The sequence below is a fragment of the Apiospora kogelbergensis genome (genome assembly GCF_038363985.1).
Source record: "Apiospora kogelbergensis strain CBS 113332 chromosome Unknown utg000005l_segment0_segment0, whole genome shotgun sequence".
Classification (NCBI taxonomy): domain Eukaryota; kingdom Fungi; phylum Ascomycota; class Sordariomycetes; order Amphisphaeriales; family Apiosporaceae; genus Apiospora; species Apiospora kogelbergensis.
Genome location: NW_027117422.1, coordinates 6,160,038 through 6,181,547, shown reverse-complemented (window position 1 = coordinate 6,181,547; position 21,510 = coordinate 6,160,038). Strand labels below are relative to the sequence as shown.

Below are 21,510 nucleotides of genomic sequence, written 5' to 3'. Positions count from 1 at the left end.
GAATTTGGGGAGCGGACGTCGCGTATCCAAGGGGGAGGGGGCCCGAACTGTCCTAGCTGGATGGGCCCTGAGGCGTCGAATTCCGATTTTGGCTCGGCCATCGTTGGTGGTTGGGGGTAGCCTACGAGACTGTTGTCGTGGAGCTCCATGGTGGAGGTAGGAGGAGGAGCGGTTTAGGATGTCTGTATGATTATCCTTCTGGTTTCCTTCGAAAGCTTGTAGCCGCAAGAGGAACACATCTGGTACGCGTAGTATCCAAGGTCGATCACAGGCTAGAGGCAGACAAGACAGACACACAACATTGGGAGAGGAAGAGCAATGGGCCGTCAATCTTGTGGGTGGCAGCAAGGAAACTGGGCAGAATGGTGTGCCCTCCCCCCAAAACGGAGGCCACGGGTGACGGGGTAGATAGAGGGTAGGACGGCGGGCTAGCTCTCGCGGATGACGGAATCCGGCTGTCAAAAGGGACGGGGTTTATCATTACAGAGCTAGCGAAGATCAGAAGGTGCCGGGGGAGTTTAAAGTCCACACTGCCGCACACGTGGAAGAGATAAGTGTTTTTTGTCACTCTGGCTTTGGCGGCGGTGGTGTGCGGTGCACACGGTACACTGGCGGACGAGATGGATGAACAAGGCAAATTCGACAGCTTTGGTTCGTCATCACGAATCGACCTGTCGCCGGATGAGCAAAGTCGGGATTCTTGGGAGCTGCAATGGCTCTCTGGGAATCGCCCGGACTGGATTGAGATGGAAATGGGGGGTGCTCGCGGGGCGGGTGGGCGGATGTCTAGGCGATGGTTCCGGGAATCAAAGAAGATTCAGAGCTACTGCGAGTGATAGTTGACAGACGGGGAGGCGAATCCACTGTGATGTGATGATGAGGGTGCTATGTCATAGCGAGCCTGGGTCATGGCCGCAGTCATGGCCGCAGTCATGGTGCGGTAGTGATCCGCTGTTTTTCTACAGTAGCCTACGTTGGCGCAGTAGGGAAGGCAGACTGGCAGAAGGTGCGTGGTAGGGCTCGGGAGCTGCTCCCCTGCTCTTTCCCTCTCCTCTTTCGCGCCCCAGTTTTATATTCGTTGACATCAATAACACGTCAGGTCCCCAGCCAATCACATTACACATTCACCACGTTTATATTTCCAAAACCTGAAGCCTTTGCATACGCATAGCCATCATACTCACCTGGCAATGGAAATGCAGCTGTCACTTCGTCGGAACGGAATCTTACCTCAACGCCTATAGACGTCGCGTGCACTTACGTCCAAGTCGCATAGGTCGCGTGCTAGCAAGTTAGTCGGCAGGCTACTGGGAACCAACGTGTCACGGCATTGGCTGATTGACTATCGAGGAAGAAGGCTGTTTGCCTGGGCTATAATTCCAGCTAACCGCCCGAGTATTGCAACGTCGTACAAACATTTGCTCGGTCAATAGAATGAACCGCTGGCCGCTCTCATCCCCTGGAGTATTTCTTTGTCTCTCAAGTTGCGATACACCAATGAAACTTCATTATAAAAATACGCGATGAATGTGTATGATTGTTACTGCACAACCTTGACCACCAGGCTAGCTGCCTAGATGTCATGCGACCCTTTGCATATAGTTGAGAGGCCAGAGAGAGCATGTTCTCCGATATATGCACTGTGCTTTTTTCCCCCATGGCCAGTCGGAGCGACCCCAGAATGTGGCTGTAGCTGTAGCTGTGGCTTGATGGCGTGGCTGTCACATTGGCTTAGCTCAGCTTTGTTCAGCTCCAAAGTCCGCGCGTCCGCGTCTGCCTGTTTTGTCTGTCCGTCTCTTCCGACCAGAAACGCAAAAACAGAAAGGGCTCCGGCGACCGCGACAGCTGCCCATCGCATTGTGGACGTCGCTGAACGACCAATATCATGAACAATATCGACAATCATGGTGTATAACTGGGAGGAGTACCATGACGTCTGTTATCGGTTGTATATCGACGAGAAGAAGCCGCTGGAGGAGATCATGCAGATCATGCGCTCGGAACATGCTTTTACTCCAAGGTGCCCGATCTCCATCCATCCCAGCGGCTTGCCGAGCCCCGAGCCCAAGTGGGTGTTGTCGCTCGCCGGACCGAGTCCCCTTACCCACATATATCCAACTGACTTGCCGACCCTTTCGACAGCAAACGTGCCTATCAGATTCAATTCCGTCGCTGGGACTTCCCCTCCAAACAGAACCCGGCTCACAAAAATGACCGCCTCGTCGCGCGGGTTCAGGAGCTATGGGCCAAGAATCTGTCGCAGAAGGACATGCTGCGTGTCCTGACCGAAGAGGATGGCTTTGACATCAAGCATCGAGAGCTGATGAGAGTCCGGTCGCGGAACCGCTGGCTGCTCCGCAAGTCCAACCCTCTGGTCTCGGAGGACCACTTAGCTGTCGGCAATGGAGATGGCGGTGCCATGAAGGCTCAGTCTTCCATACCAGGCCTGTCCCTAAGCGATACCGAGTGCGTCGACGACCAGATTTCAGACACTGGCATGTACGAGGACCATGCTCCGCCCCAAACTGGTGCATCGTGGCCGAAGAAACCGTCAAAATCCGAAGCTGCGGCTGCTGGAAGGTTAGAATCGCGGAGACGCCGGCGGCGTACTCGTGGAGGAGATGGCCAGTCAGCAGACACACAAGGCCCACCTCGCTTCCCTTCCGAAACCACCATTGATGAGAGCAGGGTGATCCTTGAGCTTGACGCTGGCCTCTACCGGGAAGTACGGCTCAGGTTTGGTCGGATATGTGAAGTGACTGGAGTAAGTAAAAAGACGGTGGCCGGTCCCACACGTTGGGAAGAGGTCAAGAGTGTTCTCATCGGGGAGATTCCTCACTTGCAGACGGTCATGTGGGCAAGCCAAGACAACCTCGATGGCAAAAGACTTGCCTTGGACGTTATATGCACCGACGTCACCAAGCGCATGAGAACGGCGGAGCAGAAGATGACCATGGCCGAGGCCAAGAACGTGCTGGAGATCAACCCAGAGGAGTCGAGGACCATTCGGCAAGAATACATTGCCATCCTCAAGCAAGACAACTTCAGCAGCAAGATCGAGGCAGGCCAAGAGCATTGGGAAGAGTTGAAGAGGATATGGGTATCGAACTCGGCTGTGCTGCTCCGACTACTGGCTGCAGGGTACGGTGACCCTATGCACCAACAGAAGTTGCACGCTGTGGAGGTCTTGGCTAGAGATATATTGAAGCGACTTCGAGACGACCAATCCAGGAGGGACTCCAAGAAAACAGCGTCGAGACCTGTCACTTCGCCTTTGAGTAGTCACAGGACGCCACAAGCCGAAGATGAACACATTCGAATCACTGCAGCTACGCCTCCTGACATGTCGCCTTCTGACGAGGGGTGTTTAGCGGAAGCCGACTACACTCCTATTCAACAGATACACATGCCATCTACTTCCACACCACTGGCATCAGACCCGGAAACTCCAGAACCCATGCAGATAGATTCTGGTACATCTCCCCTCCGGAATTCAGGCCACCTCCAGTCGCATGACCACAGGATGGTGAATGTGCCCCAGACTATCCAGAACAGAGCTGCGCACCAACAGTCGCTGGCGACCAGTCCCGTTCAAGATCATCACATGATGACAGGCACCGTCCTCGACCACGGCCTGCCCATTGATCCGCATCTCGATACTCCCGCACTCCCCGTACTCCTAAATGCCCCAGATCTCAGCGGACACGCCCACCACCACGCCCAGGCCCCGTCGTTCATGGCCCCACCACCCCACCTGACCGCCGCGACCCAGGCCCTGGCCACGCCCTCGTCGTCCCATAACCAAAACGCGTTCGTGGGCGGCGTCGCCAGTCCGTTCGCCCCCACCCACCAGCACCAGCACCAGCCGACCCCGGCGCCGCCCGTGGCCGTGTACCTGCGGCTCCACCCGTCGTCGCCGGCGCACATCGGCGGCCCGCCCATCTGGATCTCGACGCTGACGACGCGGACGTTTGCCGAGCTGCGCCAGGTCGCCGTCAAGGACTTCGCCGGCACCGTCTGCGAGCGCGTCGAGGGCATCCTCGGCGAGGGCATGACCATCGAGATCAGCCGCGACGACGAGCTGCGCGCCTACCTCGCCGTCGTCGAGGGGAGGGGCGGCTCGGGGCCCCAGGGGGCGCCGGGCTTCTTCGTGCAGTTGGTCGGGGCGGGGTGGAAGGGGTGAGATATGGGGGAAGGGTGTTTTGCTTTGATGATGATGACGATTATGAGTTGCGAGTTGGGCTCGTTTAGTGTAGATTTGGGAGATCACTTTAGCATCATTAATGACGATCATACGCCAATAGCCCCGGATTTTATTCTTTAAGTTACAATGCCAGCCTATCTACAACCCACCGTACCCACCGATAAGGTTTATACCTGAGAAGGAGACTGCTATCATGCCATAAATTCGCCATGACCGTCATGTCTCCGTTACCCTATAGCCGCAGCCCTTACACCGTACTGACAACGGCCGGCGGAGGGCTAAAGCGTAATACATGCTATGAAACACCGAGCTCAGCATGTACTAGATCACGAGGTGTTAGCACGGGAGGGCACGGGAGAAGTGTTGGTTGTAGGAACAAAAATACACCAACACCATAATCGTACAATGTATGCCGACATGCGTACTTGAACACAGAACCGGGACAGTACAAACGCAACAGACCATACATACCAACGAGCCATCGGCCCGTTGGCGAGGGAAACAAGACCATTTTAGCATTATAACTAGTACGTGGTCTGATATTTCGCCTCGGGCCCTAGTGAATGCAATGGTATTGACCCAGAAACGTGATGGTGGTATTGAATGCTGTAAGCAGAGTGAGGCTGATCGTGTTGAACAGCCGAGGTAGGCAGGGATAGGGGGATAAATGCCTTCGACTGTTTATCTTCAGCCCACAGGAATTAGTTTCAGCAGTTGATGCGTTTTTGAGACTCTCGAGGTCACTAGCTACAGTGACTTCTTTTGAGCTAATATCTCGGGGTAAATTACTCATTATGGGCCATGCTTTCTACGAGTTAACCTCACTCGTGTATCGACTTTCACCGAAATCAAGCCACCCATGTGTAGCGTAACGGTCACAACAAGATTGTTTCAATATAGTTATTATATGAATCAAAAGAAATCATTGCCTATACTCATGCACTGTCTGTGTTGTAGCCGCGATGCGTTCCAAACCACCAGCTCCGCAGCTTTACAACCGCTCATGTTTCTTAGCCTGGTTGCGTGATCATCTCCAGGACGTCACAATCCTTCACGTATACCTATCCCTCAGAAGTCGCATTGCAGGTTTTCAGCTCCAGCTCATACTTCATTGCGCTTCCACTCGACTCCCATGACCTTAAGCCCAAGGGCAATGGCTAGAGCAGAAGGTGTCGATGTGGCCCATGGCGCGGCACTGGGAATAGCAATCCTGTGTGGCAAGTACTGCAGCGTCAGTTCTGTCAAGCAGGAACGGAGCAGGAAAACAGAGAAGGGGAAGTCAACAATGAGATAAAGCGAAGGCTGGGGAAATACTCACACCATAAAAGACTGCTCTGTACGAGACCCTTTCCCTGACCGGCTCATAGCACTGGTCGTAGCACTCCTGGAAATCATGACCCTCGAGGAAACAGTGGATGTAGCAGGGCTGATGTGGCAAGTCAGTCAATTATACGTCGTCAAGCCGCCGAAGCGGGACAGGGCGGGCGAAAGAGAATCGCCTGTCGCATTAGGAGTAACAGGGGTAGGCCCCTGTCACTGGTATGGAGCATAGCACGGTGGCCTAGTCCACGTGCTATGCCTCCTCTAGTATATATATAGCGTAGCTCGCTCTCTTTCTTTTGTTGCTTAGCTAGGTCAGCGCCTTATACTACTTCATTTGTCAACCTCCTTCTGCTGCTACGCTGTAATGCCACATCGCCTCAAAATAAACCTGATAGCGAAGGGTGAGACTCACGTCGGGTTCATCACGATATTGCTCAGGAGGGGCCGTGGGCTCATCAGATGGCACAGGAAGGGGCTTGTCCGAGGGCTCCTCGGCAGATGGCGAAGGAAGGGCTGTGGTGGTGATGGCTGCAATAGCCAGTGCAAAGAGAGTTGCGAAACGCATGATGATGGGTGAGGTGGTATTGGGTGCTGGTTACTTGGAACTGTACTAGTGGTGTTGAATGTTGTGGAAAGAGGTGTTGGGCTTTGGATTACAGAGTGAAACAGGATTAGAGAGTAAACGACTGTTATATTCACCTCCCACTCCCCCTTTCTCTGGTTGAATCTAAGAGAGCGAATACTTAAGCTTACATCAATGACTTCAACATTGGGCATATCAAACATTACATGAGCCCCTTTACATAATGCCCTCGAGGTTTTCCAGAAAAGGAGAAAAACAAAACACCAATTTGATGCGAAGCTGAGTTCCGCATTGCCGAAGAGACGTTAGTTGTGAATACTAATTAAAAGCGCATTGGAACTTACATCGATGCTCATAACTTCTCGCCAAGTCGCTTTTCAACTGAGCCAGTAACCCTGATGGACCAGAAATTACAACCTCACGAATTCTTCTTGTGCTGTCGTGAAGGCACGTGATGGGTAGCATTATCTTTTATACTTTTGGAACTCTTCAAGATACGCCAGTGAAAACAACTCGCATAAATCGAGAAAGCCCTTAATGGCAGCCAATGTGAGGGGAAGTTGTGAAAATCAATTAACCCTTCCTCCTCTCTCCCGTTGTGGTCAATCTGATTCGGGCACCATGATGGCCAACGGGATGCGGCCTACTCACGGAGGATTGCTCTCGCTCTGTCCTCAAAGTACCCGAGAATCAACGTTTCTCCCTCACAATTATTGACCACCCAGGAAACCCAAGTGAATAACGAACCCCTCCCATCCCCAAGAGCGACCCATTTCATTGACTGTTGGCCAAAGCCATTAAAACCACCTCTTCTATCATGCGTTTCGCTGCTCTCATCGCACTGGCCGTCGCGACCGCCACGGCTTCTCCTTTGGAACCTACTGGGGTGCCCACTCCTGTAGAACTTATCGACCCTATCAAAGGACCAGCGCCTACAAAGGAGCCGAAACCTGTCGAGAAGGACCTCGAAGATCAACGCTACGTAAGTTTCATATCTTCTGCTTCCTACCCTGCGGTTCTCGTCATGCCCATCCTGCCCTGGTTCCGTAAACCATAACTTTGTACTAACAACAGGCTTCACGGTGAATGCAGTACTGCTACGAGGACTGTTTTGCCCCGGCCTCTTCTCAGAAGCCTGGCTTTGACCCCGAGTCTTGCTGCACTGAGTGCCATGACCTCATAAAATCTACCTTGGGTGCTTCCTATGTGGGTGCTTCCGTATCCTGTCCCGGATTTTCCGTTCTCGCTTGGTCCGCGTACCAGAAGACTGACACTGCTGTGATCTTCGATACAGCCCTGCAATGCCGATTGCTTCGCCGAAGGCCATACATACCGCTACTGCTTTGATGCATGCCCTGACGAGCCATTCGTCAAATGGGGTTCGAGTGGAGGACCGGCGGTGCTGCTAGAGAAGGGCACGGAAAGCCTGCAGGGTGGTGTTGTTGTGGGCATGTGATATCCAGTCACACAGGGAGCTTGAGCCTGCAGGAGAAGTCTGTGAGGCCAGATCAATTCGAAGATAAGTCGTAGAAGTAACAGGAACATATTTTACTAGCATTCAAGACGCATATCAATACCAGAAAGAATGCATCCATACAACATTGGTTTGCGGCGTCTGGCTGGTAATGGTATCGTCAGTAACGGGCTGTCAGCGTGCCCCCACGGTGTGGGTTCTTGGCCAAGACGGGACATTTGACAAGAGGGCGTTCCAGTCAGTTTGCTCGAGTACCTGTAATCATGCGACTGATCCTCGGAGATCCAAGTAATCTAGATCAGTTGACCTATCCATGCGTTGTTGCCGAAAGATCCCCGGCACGTGCCGAGAGTTGATGGACGTCGCAGCTTATTCGCATTGCAGGTGGGGTGAGGGGGTCTTCACCTCAAAAGTAGTCCAACAGTCAGCTTGAGTTAGTGATTGCTTCCCAGGTTTTCTCTGCAATCGGCTGAAAGGATCACATGCTATCCAGAGCTATACAATATGTCATTCCTTGCCTGGCATTTCTACCACTGCCATCGTATTGTCTGACTGCCGTGCAGAATACCGTTGGAGGAGACAAAGAAACACCCCGCCCCGGACGGAAAGCAGTGGAGCGGGCAGGGTGCTTAGGCGATTGGCTTACCGAGAGGGCTGCAGCTGGCGATGACCCCCAGCCAAAAGCTCTTATCGCGCGCCCCCAAGTCGTGATTTTCTACCGAATTGACGAGCTTCAACCGGCCAACACTTCGGGCCACATCCCGCCCATCCCGACTCGCCCACCTCGAATCGACGCCGCCCTCGGAGAGACGATGCTCACTCGGAGGTGATACTTAATTGACCCCATTGGTTTCCCCAAGAGCCCAACATACCGTCCGCCCTCCTCATCGCGCCGACAGTGCCAAATCCGACAGCCACCATGTTACGAAGTTTCGGCGCCGCAAGGAGCTCTTCAGCTCGCGCTGCCACCACCACCGCTGCTGCTGCAGCACGATTGCGATGCCCCAACAGTCTCCTCACACGGTCATCTCTACGATGTTATGCGACAGAAAAGGAAGGGTCCAATGGCCCTAGTTTCAAGGGCCAGATGTTGGAGAGTATATCATCACGTATCGTTCGCGAGAGGAAAGAACGAGAGAAGTTCGCCGCGCAAAGAGAGAAATCCGCCGGCTCTAGGAATTGGGCCATTACCTTCAGTACGTTGCTTTACCATGGTTTTCCTACGTTGCTACCTGCTCCAATTCCTCTTGCGCCAAGTCAGCGGTTTCTTGCAGAGAGTCGGACGTGGAACAATCCAAGATGCTATGGAAAGGCTATAGATGCTAACCGTCGCTCTTCTTTTGTCTAGTGTTCGTCGTCGGTGTTGCCGGCGCCTACTGGATGGGCACCCTGAGCCCCCACGATCCCGACCCCCACTCGACAGCTCCCCTCTCCCAAGCCCGCCCCTTGCGGCACAACCTGGGCAAGGCCAACCTCGAGGCCGCCTGGACCGACTTCGCCGACATCGTGGGCAAGGAGAACGTCAGCACCATCGACCAAGACCTGCAGACGCACTCCACCTCTGACTGGTCCTCCTACCGCGCCCACGAGTCCGAGCGGCCCTTCGCCGTCGTCTACCCCGCCACAACCGAGGAGGTCTCCCAGATCATGAAGGTCTGCCACCACCGCAAGATCCCCGTCGTCGGCTACAGCGGCGGCACCAGCCTCGAGGGCCACTTCACCCCGACCCGCGGCGGCATCTCGATCGACTTTAGCCGCATGAACAAGGTCCTCCGCCTGCACAAGGACGACCTTGATGTTGTGGTCCAGCCCGCCGTCGGCTGGGAGATCCTGAACGAGCAGCTGGCCCAGGACAACCTGTTCTTCCCGCCCGACCCGGGCCCGGGCGCCATGATCGGCGGCATGATCGGCACCGGCTGCAGCGGCACCAACGCCTACCGCTACGGCACCATGCGGGAGTGGGTGCTCTCGCTCACCGTCGTGCTCGCCGACGGGACCGTCATCAAGACGCGCCAGCGGCCGCGCAAGTCGTCGGCCGGCTACGACCTGACCAAGCTCTTCATCGGCAGCGAGGGCACCCTGGGCCTCGTGACCGAGGCCACGCTCAAGGTGACGGTCAAGCCGCAGAGCACCAGCGTGGCCGTGTGCTCGTTCGGCACCATCCGCCAGGCCGCCGACTGCGTGGCGCGCGTCGTGGGCGACGGCGTGCCCGTGGCGGCGGTCGAGATCCTCGACGACGAGCAGATGCGCTGCATCAACCACGCGGGCATGACCAAGAAGACGTGGAAGGAGTCGCCGACGCTCTTCTTCAAGTTCAGCGGCACGGAGCGCGGCGTCAAGGAGCAGGTCGAGCTGGTGCAGAAGATGGCCCGGGCCACGGGCAGCCAGAGCTTCGAGTTCGCCAAGTCGGCCGAGGACCAGGCGGAGCTCTGGAGCGCGCGCAAGGAGGCGCTCTGGAGCACGCAGGCCATGGCCAAGGAGGGCGACCGCGTCTGGACGGGCGACGTGGCGGTGCCCATGAGCCGGCTGCCGGAGCTCATCGAGCTGACCAAGGACGACATCAAGAAGAGCGGCATGTACGGCACCATCGTCGGCCATGTCGGCGACGGAAATTTCCACATCATCCTGCTCTCCAACGACGAGCAGCGCCACGACGCCGAGGACCTGGTCCACCGCATGGTCAAGAAGGCGGTCGAGATGGAGGGCACCGTCACGGGCGAGCACGGCGTCGGCCTGGTCAAGCGGGACTACCTCCCTCACGAGCTGGGCGAGTCCACCGTGGATACTATGCGAAAGGTTTGTGCTTTTGCCCCTTTTCCTCCCACCCCTCCTCCCGTATCGATTGACAAGGATGAGATTGCTAACATGTCTTGATTCGTAAAATAGCTCAAATTAGCTCTTGATCCCCTCTGCCTGCTGAATTGCGACAAGGTCGTCAGGGTCCAGAAGCCGAAGGCTGGCGAGGTTGCGGAATGGTAGAGTGGGAGACGATATAGTGATATCTGGACCGGCGTCTTGTCTTGGGCCGTTTTGGTCTTGACGTGTGTATGAACGGATATATACCTACCATTTCCAACTGAAACGGCAAATCCTGAATATAAGAAGAACACAACTGCGAGGTCCTTTCGCTTCATCGAGCAGTGATTTGGTGAGCGAGCGAGCAAGCATGTTGACAGCGGAGAGGAACGCCAATGTCGTACATATACATGGCGAATAGCGTCAACCGGGGAGGCCGGTTTGGTGCCTTACGATGGTGGAAAGACTATGATGCGATTCATCTACATATTGACTGGAGGACCATCTGCTTAACATGTGACAGTTTCGGGATAGCGTATCCGTGTAATTAACAGTGAAAGCACTGCTGTATTCACCGGCATGCATAACATAAATCACGTTTCTGGTTGGAATCAGGTAAATTTTGCTTTGACAGGTCGCAGGAGGGGAGAACAATGTATGTCTGATGTAAGATTATCTACCTGCCATCCACCCGTTGAGCTTCAGGAGGCTATGGCTCCCCGAAAGGCCAATAGCAAGCTGCTCTAGCGCTTTATTCTGCCCCAGGGCATTTCTCTCTCTCTCTCGACCCTTGCCGAGTATAAACCAAGATGAATGAACGCCTTTTGGGTGAAACACGTAGGAAAGCCTGATATCATAAAGAATCCGAGTCCGCTGAGCAAAAATGACCCAAACTCCTGCCTGTGTGACACCAATTTGACGTTGAGTGCCTATGCGACCACCCCTAGATATCCAATGTTCCCACTGGACTGATAATGCCCGATTGTTGCCTTTTTGTCCTTGATTAACCCAATGCATGTTTATTTTTTTAATCTCGTGAAATGGTGACCTCCGTGGTCTTCATGATTCGGATCGGGTCGTCCCTGGCCGTGTAGATGTCCCCCTGCAGGATGCAGTCCCGGCTGCCGTTGGCCCCGTCATCGGTGAACTCGCTGGGCGCCTCCAGTGTGGACCCGACGCTGCTGAGCTCGTGGATGCGGATGTGGCTGACGGGGACCTGCTGCGGGCCCTTGACGTCGTCCCAGGTATTAATACTGTCGTTGTAGTGATGGCTGTAATTGCTGTTGTCGTTGTTGTTGATGTTGTTCTTGTCGTCGTCGTCGTTCATAACGTCACCAGCGGTATCGGTGGTGGTGCTCCTCCTCCCGCGCAGGCCGAGCTCGGCCTCGATGTCGAAGCTGTCGGCGGGCCGCTGCGCGTCTCCCCGCTGCTGCTGCTGCGCGGGGTTCTGGTGCCGCCGGGCGGCTCGGGCGACTGGCGGCAGCAGCTGTCGTTGGGCAGGCTGAACCAGCGGCCCAGCAGCGGCTTGAGGGCCGGGACGCTGGCGGCGGCGAGCGAGACGTTGGCCTCGAGGAAGCCGAAGAACTGGATCCAGTGGTCGAAGGTGCGGTCGCGGTCGGCCCAGAAGGCGGCCTGGCAGACGGCCTTGGCGACGGCCATGGCGACGGCGAGGTAGCCGAGACTAAAAATGACGACCAGGTACAGCTGCACGCGGCGGTCGAGCTTCAGCGACCACAGCAGCGGCAGCGGCGCCGTCGCGAAGCACACGTCGGTGAAGATGTTGCACGCCGTGTTGAAGAAGCCGAAGCGGATGAAGGCCGACTCCGGGTAGCAGCTGGCACGCGCGCGCATGCTCGGGTCCCACACGCCCGCGATGGGCTGGCAGTACAGCACCACGCTGAGGAAGCCCAGCGCCCAGTACGCGGCCGTGAAGCCGATCAGCCCCAGCACCAGCTGCCGGAACCGCCGGTTCGTGCTCAGCCGCAGCAGCGAGGCGCCCACCGACACCTTGATGGCGGCCATGCCGACCGACGAGACCAGCAGGCTCTGGACCCACGAGAGCATGCTGTACATCTTGTAGTCGTCGTCGGATAGCGTGTCGCGATGGCGTCCGAGCCCGTGCTCTCCCGATACCATCAGGATGATCATGCCTCCGCACAGTGTGCATACCTGTGTCATCAGACGCCGGTCAGTATACATATTCAAGAGTAAAGGCATTCACTTGTACCGCCAAAGGAAATACTCACAGCTCCTGTAATGATGAGAGCATCATCCTTTCCGAAGGACTTGACCAGACATGCTCGCGAGTAGACTCGACAGGCGACGAGAATAAGGGCGAGTATGTGGAAAGTCGCAGAGACGCCCAGGATCCGTGGTAGGTGCGTCTCGGCTGCCCGCGCTGGATCAATCGCCATTTGACTACATCAAGACCGATGCCGTCGGTTGGGGTAAAAACGAAAGTCTACCCGTTTTACGGGGGAGGGTCTTTTAACGAGCGTGAAGAAATGAAAAAAAAGAAAGAAGGGACACCCAGAGATCGATCCAGGCGCAAAGATTGGATGACCTGGGGATGGGATTACTTTAATTCAACCGTTCGGAGGATCAACGGTTGGGCAGCTATCTCCCGCGATACAACGATCGGCAGCGTTGGGTTATAAAACGAGTGTGTTAAGTTGCAGTAAGAACAAAGACCAAGACAGGAAAGAAGAGGCCCGAACGGCACTTTGCTCAATAATATGTAACACTGCCACCACTGCCGGCTCTCGCTGCGCCGCTGCGACACCTGATTGCAAGACAACTGACTGTGACTGCAGTCGAGGAGGCACGCCGACCCATCTTGACTGAACCGTTGGTCCCGCCTCCGACTCTTTGGTTCTGCCGCGCCATGGGTGGGCGATGGGGGTCAGACACATGGGACGAAGCGTGCAGTTCACGAGGTGCCTGGGCGGACTTGGCATGAAGAACCCAGGCGCGATTCGTCACTTGCAATCTCACGGACCATCGATATTCGAGGTTCGACTCCTACGCGGTGAGCCACGGGCAGGGGTGTCGTGATGGATCAGGGGGCTCATCTCCGCCTGTCAGATTTTGCGGCCCCTTGATTGGCCGCGGAAGACCCGGAAGCTCGTCGACCCCCTGACGCTCGCCGACCACCTAGTCGGTCCGGCCCGTATAATAAACCGGGGGGCCAACCTGTTATGGAGGCTCACGGGCCTCAACCCCCTTGCTCGAAAAAGGCTGTCGCTGGTCGGCGACTGGCGAACGGGCTCGTCCTCGCCTTGTCGACCTGCCAAATGCGGCGGCCGTGGCCTGGTCCAGTGACCGAAAGCGCATGTGTGTGCAGATCGTCGACCTTTCCGCCGGAACCGACTGGACACCCCATCTTGGGGTCGGCAGTCATCATATCATGCAAGTGCTGAAGACGAATCAAGCTGTCTGTCATCAAATCACGCCAGGGGCCTGACAACCACGAGACTGTGCGCTTGGTATTGCCGGCCGTAAATGGACAACGAACATCTACAGTAATAGTCGTATCAATGCTGGATATTGGCTACCGTACAACAAAACTTGTGGGCGCTGCGTTGTTTTGGTGTTTGAGCTGAGCCTCCCAACGCTCGTCTTTGGTACCGCGGAAACACTTCCTCTCGATCCCTCTCCGATCAAACTCCTTTTAAGGCGGACCTCGGCCTCCTCAGATCAGGGCTGTATATATTTCAAAACTCATTTGTCGGAGCCTCGGAGGAATTGTCTAGATTGCCTTTTTGGATCGTCTTTCTGGAAATTAGACCTCCCGGTTCATCTGTATGTAAGCCTCGACCATCCGGGGTAATGGCAAGCAATTCTCTTTTGGACGTTACCGTGGCGGTAAGCAAGGGTGGATCTTCAGGGCCTGCAGATTTGTATGTACGAAGTCTGCATTTTGCGCCTTGGTTTGGTTTGGTTACTCTGCGACAATGACTCGGGCCGAATTGATCAACCTCCCCAAAAGGGTAACATCGCTGGAAGAGTCTTTGCAATACGATCGAAAACTTATATTGAGAGACCGCCCAGTCTAGGTTCGTTAATTGATGCATGCTTAATTCCACTCACAGAATTCTTGGTACGCCCACTGAAACCCCTGCTTTGTTACGGGGTGAGGTCCGGCGCCTCGAGGCCGTCCGGGTTATTGGCGCCTTGCGCAGGCTATATCTCGAGATTATGCCTCAGACTATATCGGCGGAAGCAGATTAGCTATGAGCACTCCCAACTACGATCGCAACTTGGATCTCTCAACGGCAGCGCAACGGACGGTGGGAGTTACCGCCCCGCTCGCGGCTCTCGGTAATGGACGGCAATGAGGCAGTGCAATATCTGTCATCGAATCGCCATGAAGAACCGCACGTCAAAGCTGCCGAAAGCAAGGCGAGCGAATTTCAGTCGAGTTGGTACACCGAGGTCTTGAAGAAAAGCGCAAACATCTTGTACAGCCGTCCGCAGCCGAATGGGTGTCCTCAGAGGTAATCGCAAGGCAATACGAGAAGGTAGGCAGCAGACGTAGCGTCTGGGATGGAACTCGTAAGTAATGTGGCAAAAATACGTAATGGGAGATATGGGACCCCTATTCATTTTACATCGAATATCAAAACTCCCTCCCAGCGTTTTATGACGCGTATGCTAAGGGACATCATCCTTGGTAGCTGGCCTCTGGCACAAGGACTTCCACTCGTGGGCTTCAGTCTCTGCGGCATCGTGAATTTGCCCAAGCAATGGTTCCATTCCTCTCGTCAACTCCCATCTTGTCTGGGTCTTGACCATCCTCACGAGTATGGCATTCGGACCTTTGGCCTGCCCGAGCTGCTTCTCTTCCTCGTCGAGGCTCCACTGATGGATGGCAACATTGCTTGTGATGCATTGCAACCAGTCATCCAACCCGTAGCTGAAATCCGACTTGCCCTCAAACATATCAAAACTCCAATTCGTCATCCACCTCATGGCTTTCCCCCATTGATAAGTAGATTGGCGCAACTCATCATCGTCAGGAGAGACACCACCGTTGTGTTCATTATTGGATGTTCTATTGTCGACAAACCACCGCTGAACCCATGGAAGTCCTTCCAGCCATGCTTGGTCCCTCAAATCCTGTTGCTTCTGTAAAGCCCCAGGTAGCTGGCTCACCATCCTCGCCAGTCTCTCAGCCCAGATACACTGCTTCTGTATCATCATTTGAAGTGTGTCTTGGCCATGAATCGGGGGTAATCTCTGCGGATGCGCCAACTGCAGCAAGAATTTGCCCCCGGTTGAGATGCCCCTCTCGTGACATCTAGGTCCACCTCTTGAGCCAGCATTCGGGCCCAACCCACGATCATATCTTGATCCCGATCGCGCGGTAATGCTCGGGTTCGTCGCCTCCGGCGTGGTAGATTCTCAAACAAAGTCCCTGCGCCATCCTCATGAGTAGTGGCGCTGGGCACAGGTATTGTAAGACATGATATTGAGCCGTTGGAACGATATTTTCGGGGGAGTGGCTCATCTTGGAATAGCAGGGCATGATCCGAGTTTAGGTACTGCTGGAATAATCGTTTTGCTATCGTAATGGCACCAACCCGGTCTTCATCTTCCGTTGACCCGTCCAGGTAGTCCTGATGAAAGCTAACGCAGTGGTGCTTGCCGCATCTGAACTCCCTATCGTATCTTGGAGATTTCCTCAGCTTCGGCCACATCACCCGTTCAAAGAACCACTTCTGAGTCTGGTCCAGGGGCTCGAAGACGTAAAGCTTGGTGGTTTTTGAGTTGTTTGGGGATACTGGAATCACGTAAACAGCCGAGTGTTTGTTGCATCGCAGCAAAGTATTGGAACGCAAATGTTCAAGTTGCGAATTGCTGATCTCAGCTGTGTCATCATCGCCATAATGGTTCTCTGTAACATTGTTCTTTTTCATAGTAGGGTAGTTACAAAGGGTCAAATAGTCAGGGGTTGCAAAATTCAGGTAGTATTATTGCAGAAAAGATCAAGAGAAAGAAACGTCCAAGAACTCGGGGAGCTTTGGGGTACCAAATGCGGAAATTCAGCCTGCCTGAACAATTGTGTCCTGCCCTGGATTTTGGGGTACATGTACTTGTTCATCCAGTTCAGCAATGCCGATCGCCGCTGACCCTTCTGCATCAGCTACAGCTGATGGGCGCTTTTACCGGCTTTGCAAGGCTTACTTTTGCCAATCGATCTGTCATTCCTTGCCAGATATTCCACTTTATTCAAGGCGTTCCACGGATCCTCACGCGGGGTTTGCTCGAGGTAGCGCTCAAGGAGTGATGCGGGTGCAGCCGTTGACTGATTTCTGGAATGGTGTGATGCCTGCATGGACGAAATAGGTCTGGTTGTGCTTGGTGAGGTCATCGCATGCATTGTTGCGTGTTGGGCAGGGATTAGATGCTGCTGGAATTTGACGTCAAACTGATTGAACCATATCAGTAGCATGCCCGGCGATACAACAAATGGCATAAAAGGGGTTGATGCGCTGCACGTACTGTTAGAGTTGTATATGCCAGCGATAGGGCAATGGAGACGTCGATAGATCTACTGCTTCGACTTTGCCATTTTCTGCTGTCAACTGTGTCTATAATATAACTTCCCGAGACAAAAGTAGCATCGCAAGTTCTCAAGCTCACTTGTCCCAATAGGTGGCCCCCTCTCAACAACAGAGGTCATACAATAATGTTCATTGGTGGCCCCTTTCCCATGCCAAATAACTTAAGAGGACGGCCATAATCGTTGGTGGCCCCAGGTAAAAGCAAGAAGATCAGTGAGTAGTCTTTCACGTCTTTGGTGGCCCCAAGTAAGGCAACATGATCGGTAAGATGCCTTTGACGCCATTGGTGGCCCGAATGCCTGCCGCAGACCGAAATGCACAAATGCCCCCTCTTGGAAGACAACGCATTAACGAATGATGGTTTTTCTAACGGTTGGAAGGGGCCACCAATCAAAGTTCCTTAGACATGCGTCGTCCTGCACAGCCAGTTCGGTTCCGAATGATGTGTGCCCCTGATTGGTGGCCCCTTTCATAGCGTGTTCCAGTTCAGCTTCAATCCTCAGGTTTCATTATGTACTGGTACATCCCGTCCCGAGTGATACCAAAAGAGAGCTCTGAACGTTTTAAAAGTTCATCCCTCCCCATTCCGATGAGCATAACATCCTCTCCTCTTCCCCAATTGCCAAATCTGTGGCGCCAGCGTACATCTTTCGTACGCTGGGGGCCGCCTTTTGACACTTATTTGTTGAATTGTCAATCGACAGTAAAACTTCTCTTTGCACCCCTCACCTTATACCTCTTGTGGTATCTTCAATAAATATAAATTGCGAATTTTGATTCCTAGATTCTTGAGGCCCCGGCACCGGGGCGTCAACAATCTCTGGAAGTCAAGATGGTCATCACATAAGCCTAGAAGTCCTTGGGGACGACTGGCTCAATGAATGGTTTCCTCTTGGCAGCGGTGATGGGCTCGATGTCGGGAATGCGTTGACATGTGATGCTACATGGCAAGACCAAGCTCGCTTGACACCTTGCTTTGGTGTCGCATTGCATGATTTGCCTTCTACCTCGCCCGCTCCGAATCCGTATCCAATTTTGTCCCCGAGTCCAAATACGTTTTCTTCTGTCTTTTTTGTCCCAGTTCCGTTGTTGTGTTCATCTCAATTCGAAAAGCCATATTTTGAGAACCAAACTTATAACACAGCGTCGTGTTGCAACCTGCCTTTTGGTGATGCTCAATTGCCCTTCACAACCAGCCCCGGAGAGCTCGACAGGGCGTCTCCCTACACATCTGGTGGCACAGACATCGTTCGAAGTTCCTATGGAAATGACAATGGCTGGCATGGGTTCAGCTTTCCAGGAGATGCCACAAGCCTTTCGCCTCACACTACTCTCAACACGCCGGGCCCTCCACATGGCGAGAGCCTACGAACAACGCCTTCATTGTCATTTTCTTGCACATCCGGGATTCAGGACGCATATTCAGTTCCCCATACGCCAATTTCAACGTCGCAGCTCGTGCCAGTCCTGCCTACACCAATGAGAAGCCGTGGTTCAGATGCTGGAGAGTGCATGTCAATGCCTTCCGGCCCAATCCTGGCGAGATCTGAACTCACCCTGAACCGACTATCGAAAAAGAGGTCCAAGCATAGGCTGTCGCCACTTCCGGCATCATTTAGTTGCCTTGCGTGTCAGGCAGCTTTCAGGAGCGATGCAGAGAGGAGGTCAGTGTCATAGTATGCTACCTTGTATCAAACTGACCGTTTTGCCAGGCGACACGTCATGCGAGCGCACCGGTTGAAACCATTTGTCTGCAATGCAGATGGTTGCCAGCAGTCCTTCCTGCACAAGAAGGATCTGACAAGACACCAGAAGATCAAGACACACTCTGATACAGCGACAGTAGTCTTCAAATGTGCATGCGGGTTCACTGGAGCGCGCAAAGATCACTACCGGAGACATCTCAACACATGTCTTGCCCATCCGATGTCGAATCACGGTGGAGGGTACACATGCACCTGCGGAAAACCAGACCAGGCACTATATTCCCACTTGATTCATATCAGTGATTGCAGAGGAGTGTAGGATCGTCACTTCTAACGACATTCACTTCGACAACACCCTAAGAAAAGAAGAGCAACTGAAAGACCAGAGTAATGACAGCGACAGACGAAGTACAAATTCCTATGACTCGAACGACAGAATTGGAGTGGATAGCACAAGTGGTTTCTTTCATGGCGACGAACCCAAGGATTTCTTCTATGAGATGATTTCGTCACCATCAACTGCGGTATTGTTGATATTGCAGCCAACCTTCATGCACGCTTACTCGAGGAATTTCTTTATGATTCATGGGCAGTGGTTTCTTTTTCATCGACACAGAAAAGAAGAGAAAAAAAGAAAAAAGAAGGAAGAAGAAGGGATAATTTAGACTTCTTTCGTAAACAGCACTTCGAAGGTTGAAAGGGTATCTTTGAATAGCCTCGAGTATAGTTGTGTTTGTGTTGGGGTGACCCATGACTGTAGCGCTGCAGGTGTGGGTCATCCAACAGTGTGGGTTTAGTTGGTGGTGACGTGCGAGGGAAGGCTTTAGGCTTGCTGAGATGGCGAGTCTACTGATTTTATCATGGTAGAGAGGGCTTGGAAACAAGGGAAAGGCGGTGGTGCTGGCTCGGGGACTCTTCCTTCTATAGGTCTGCCTGAGTCCACACTGTTGGGTCGACGGAGTATGATGACATTCAGTCCCTGGCCCGGGCATGCTACTTACCGGCCATTTCATTTGTCTTTATATCACACTCAACGATAGCTCTCTTTTTGTTCTTCATAATGATACCTCCTATATTGGTTGAAGGACTGATAGAATGTGAAATGTGTATACCGACTAATATGCATAAGTCTCAACTAGCAAGATAAGATATTCTTAGTGAACAGAAAAAGTCTCAATGTAATATCTTAAACTTCATCACATTTCCACCCAGTCAAAAGCAACAATGAGTCGTTCTAAAGGACGTTAAGTCTTAAATGAGTCCCACGTCCCTCACACTGTCTTCCAAGAGCTCCCATTCACCAGCGTGAATATCCTGTTCTTGGGACTCAGCCTGCAAGCTCCCCGTCACACCCAGATGATGTAGCGCAAACTGCTCTTGTGATTGGCCTCGAGGGGAGGTGTTCAATCTGTCGACAAAGCCCTTCAGAGCCCCCTAGACCACTGGCAGGTTGCCACAGAGCACACCCATGCACATCTCCCAGACAGAGAGTACCCCAAGAGGTACCTGATCCCCTGCAAAGTGTTCCCGTCAGCATATTGATCTGCGTTCTGCCAGGGACAAGGGAAGAAATCAGTACACTTGAAGGACTTACAAGTAATATCGGTTGAGAGCAGCGAGAAAATCCAAAACAACCTGACCGCACTGATGATGCAAGTCCCAAGCCCGAATGAGAAGAGGAAACACATGCCGATCCGCTTGTTCAGATTAATCTGTATCTTGAGAATGACCGGGATAGGCATGGCGAAGATCAAAAGATTGGTCAGAAGGTTGGTGATGTTGGCAAAGTAGCCAAAAGGGGTTATATGGACGAAGTCCTCGCCAGTTCCGGACCACCAGTCTGATATCGGCTGCCATCCGAAAAGCAAGAATAGTTCCATCGACAGGAGCCAGACCGTAACGAAGACGGATGTGATTATAACGAGACGTCGGAACCACAACTTTACCCAGAAGAGTCGATGGTACAAGGCCAGAACGGAGAGCTTAGCCGTAGCTATGGCCAGGTTGTAGAAATGGGAGAATATATAATTGCCCTGTGACGAACGATTAGTACAAGAAATGACTGACTATTGGATATGTATACGTACCATCATGAACATTTTAAAGTGGTCAGGCGGAACGAGTACCAGGTGCTGGCCGAATCCGTACGGTGGTCCTTTGGCGGTCGTCAGCTCGTGCGACCAACAATATAGATATGGGAGAGGCAGAGGTTTACTCACCAAAGGCGAGTCCGAGTGCACTGGCCGTCAAGGATGCAATCTGTAATACTATATCAGCCTATATCTCCATTATATATATATAGAGTAAACGTATATTCAATACTAGATAACTTACAGCCGCGCAAACTATCAAATAGTCGTCATACTTAAGACGGCTTCTCGGAATAGTTGCTAATCGGACGTATAGTCGCAGGATCGTGGTGAGGACTATGATGGGGATGGGGATGGAGAACCATATGATGACCTCCGTGGCTCGAGACTCTGCCAAATAGGCCGGATCCGGCATGCTTGTGTTCATGGTGGCGGTCTGGAGAGTTGCTGTTAAAGTGTGATGAAGGGAAACGCATCCGAATGCTCACGATCGAATACCGTGACTAGGTGAGTCACGTTGACACACTTTGACGATCTAGCAGCTGCTTCGGATCAATACACCCTTTCATCACGATGGTATAGTTTTGATTGTGTGATTATCTAGCAAGAAAGAACAAGAAGAAAGCATGACCTACGTAGTGATACAGCATGCACTTTGACGATCTGGTAGGTATCTCACATTAATACCCCTTTCGTCACAGAGGGGATATTAGTCTAGCACGACCGCAGACCCCCGTGGCCAGTCTCACGATCCTATCTAACTGAGAG

At 53.2% G+C, this 21,510-nt stretch overlaps 7 protein-coding genes across 7 annotated transcripts; 3 read left to right on the top strand and 4 right to left on the bottom strand.

Moving 5' to 3' along the window:
• Positions 1 to 1,904: 1,904 nt before the first annotated feature.
• Positions 1,905 to 4,183, top strand: PG998_008676 (uncharacterized protein; the record flags this gene model as incomplete). The annotated part of the gene is made up of 2 exons (XM_066875492.1): positions 1,905 to 2,068; positions 2,143 to 4,183. The coding sequence occupies 2 exons, from the start codon at positions 1,905 to 1,907 to the stop codon at positions 4,181 to 4,183; spliced, it is 2,205 nt and encodes a 734-aa protein (XP_066731437.1).
• A 1,031-nt stretch (positions 4,184 to 5,214) lies between these two features.
• On the bottom strand, positions 5,215 to 6,092 carry PG998_008675 (uncharacterized protein; the record flags this gene model as incomplete). Its single annotated transcript, XM_066875491.1, has 4 exons — positions 5,215 to 5,265; positions 5,312 to 5,414; positions 5,658 to 5,734; positions 5,940 to 6,092. The coding sequence occupies 4 exons, from the start codon at positions 6,090 to 6,092 to the stop codon at positions 5,215 to 5,217; spliced, it is 384 nt and encodes a 127-aa protein (XP_066731436.1).
• An 835-nt stretch (positions 6,093 to 6,927) lies between these two features.
• On the top strand, positions 6,928 to 7,566 carry PG998_008674 (uncharacterized protein; the record flags this gene model as incomplete). The annotated part of the gene is made up of 2 exons (XM_066875490.1): positions 6,928 to 7,092; positions 7,405 to 7,566. The coding sequence occupies 2 exons, from the start codon at positions 6,928 to 6,930 to the stop codon at positions 7,564 to 7,566; spliced, it is 327 nt and encodes a 108-aa protein (XP_066731435.1).
• A 937-nt stretch (positions 7,567 to 8,503) lies between these two features.
• PG998_008673 (d-lactate dehydrogenase (cytochrome)) lies at positions 8,504 to 10,563 on the top strand (the record flags this gene model as incomplete). Its single annotated transcript, XM_066875489.1, has 3 exons — positions 8,504 to 8,780; positions 8,933 to 10,380; positions 10,471 to 10,563. 3 exons carry the CDS (start codon positions 8,504 to 8,506, stop codon positions 10,561 to 10,563), a joined length of 1,818 nt encoding a protein of 605 aa, XP_066731434.1.
• An 844-nt stretch (positions 10,564 to 11,407) lies between these two features.
• Positions 11,408 to 12,794, bottom strand: PG998_008672 (uncharacterized protein; the record flags this gene model as incomplete). Its single annotated transcript, XM_066875488.1, has 3 exons — positions 11,408 to 11,866; positions 11,920 to 12,549; positions 12,627 to 12,794. The coding sequence occupies 3 exons, from the start codon at positions 12,792 to 12,794 to the stop codon at positions 11,408 to 11,410; spliced, it is 1,257 nt and encodes a 418-aa protein (XP_066731433.1).
• A 2,239-nt stretch (positions 12,795 to 15,033) lies between these two features.
• PG998_008671 (uncharacterized protein) lies at positions 15,034 to 16,298 on the bottom strand (the record flags this gene model as incomplete). The annotated part of the gene is made up of 2 exons (XM_066875487.1): positions 15,034 to 15,570; positions 15,720 to 16,298. 2 exons carry the CDS (start codon positions 16,296 to 16,298, stop codon positions 15,034 to 15,036), a joined length of 1,116 nt encoding a protein of 371 aa, XP_066731432.1.
• Positions 16,299 to 20,086: 3,788 nt separating this feature from the next.
• Positions 20,087 to 21,169, bottom strand: PG998_008670 (uncharacterized protein; the record flags this gene model as incomplete). The annotated part of the gene is made up of 5 exons (XM_066875486.1): positions 20,087 to 20,166; positions 20,247 to 20,685; positions 20,740 to 20,807; positions 20,872 to 20,911; positions 20,987 to 21,169. 5 exons carry the CDS (start codon positions 21,167 to 21,169, stop codon positions 20,087 to 20,089), a joined length of 810 nt encoding a protein of 269 aa, XP_066731431.1.
• Positions 21,170 to 21,510: the final 341 nt, after the last annotated feature.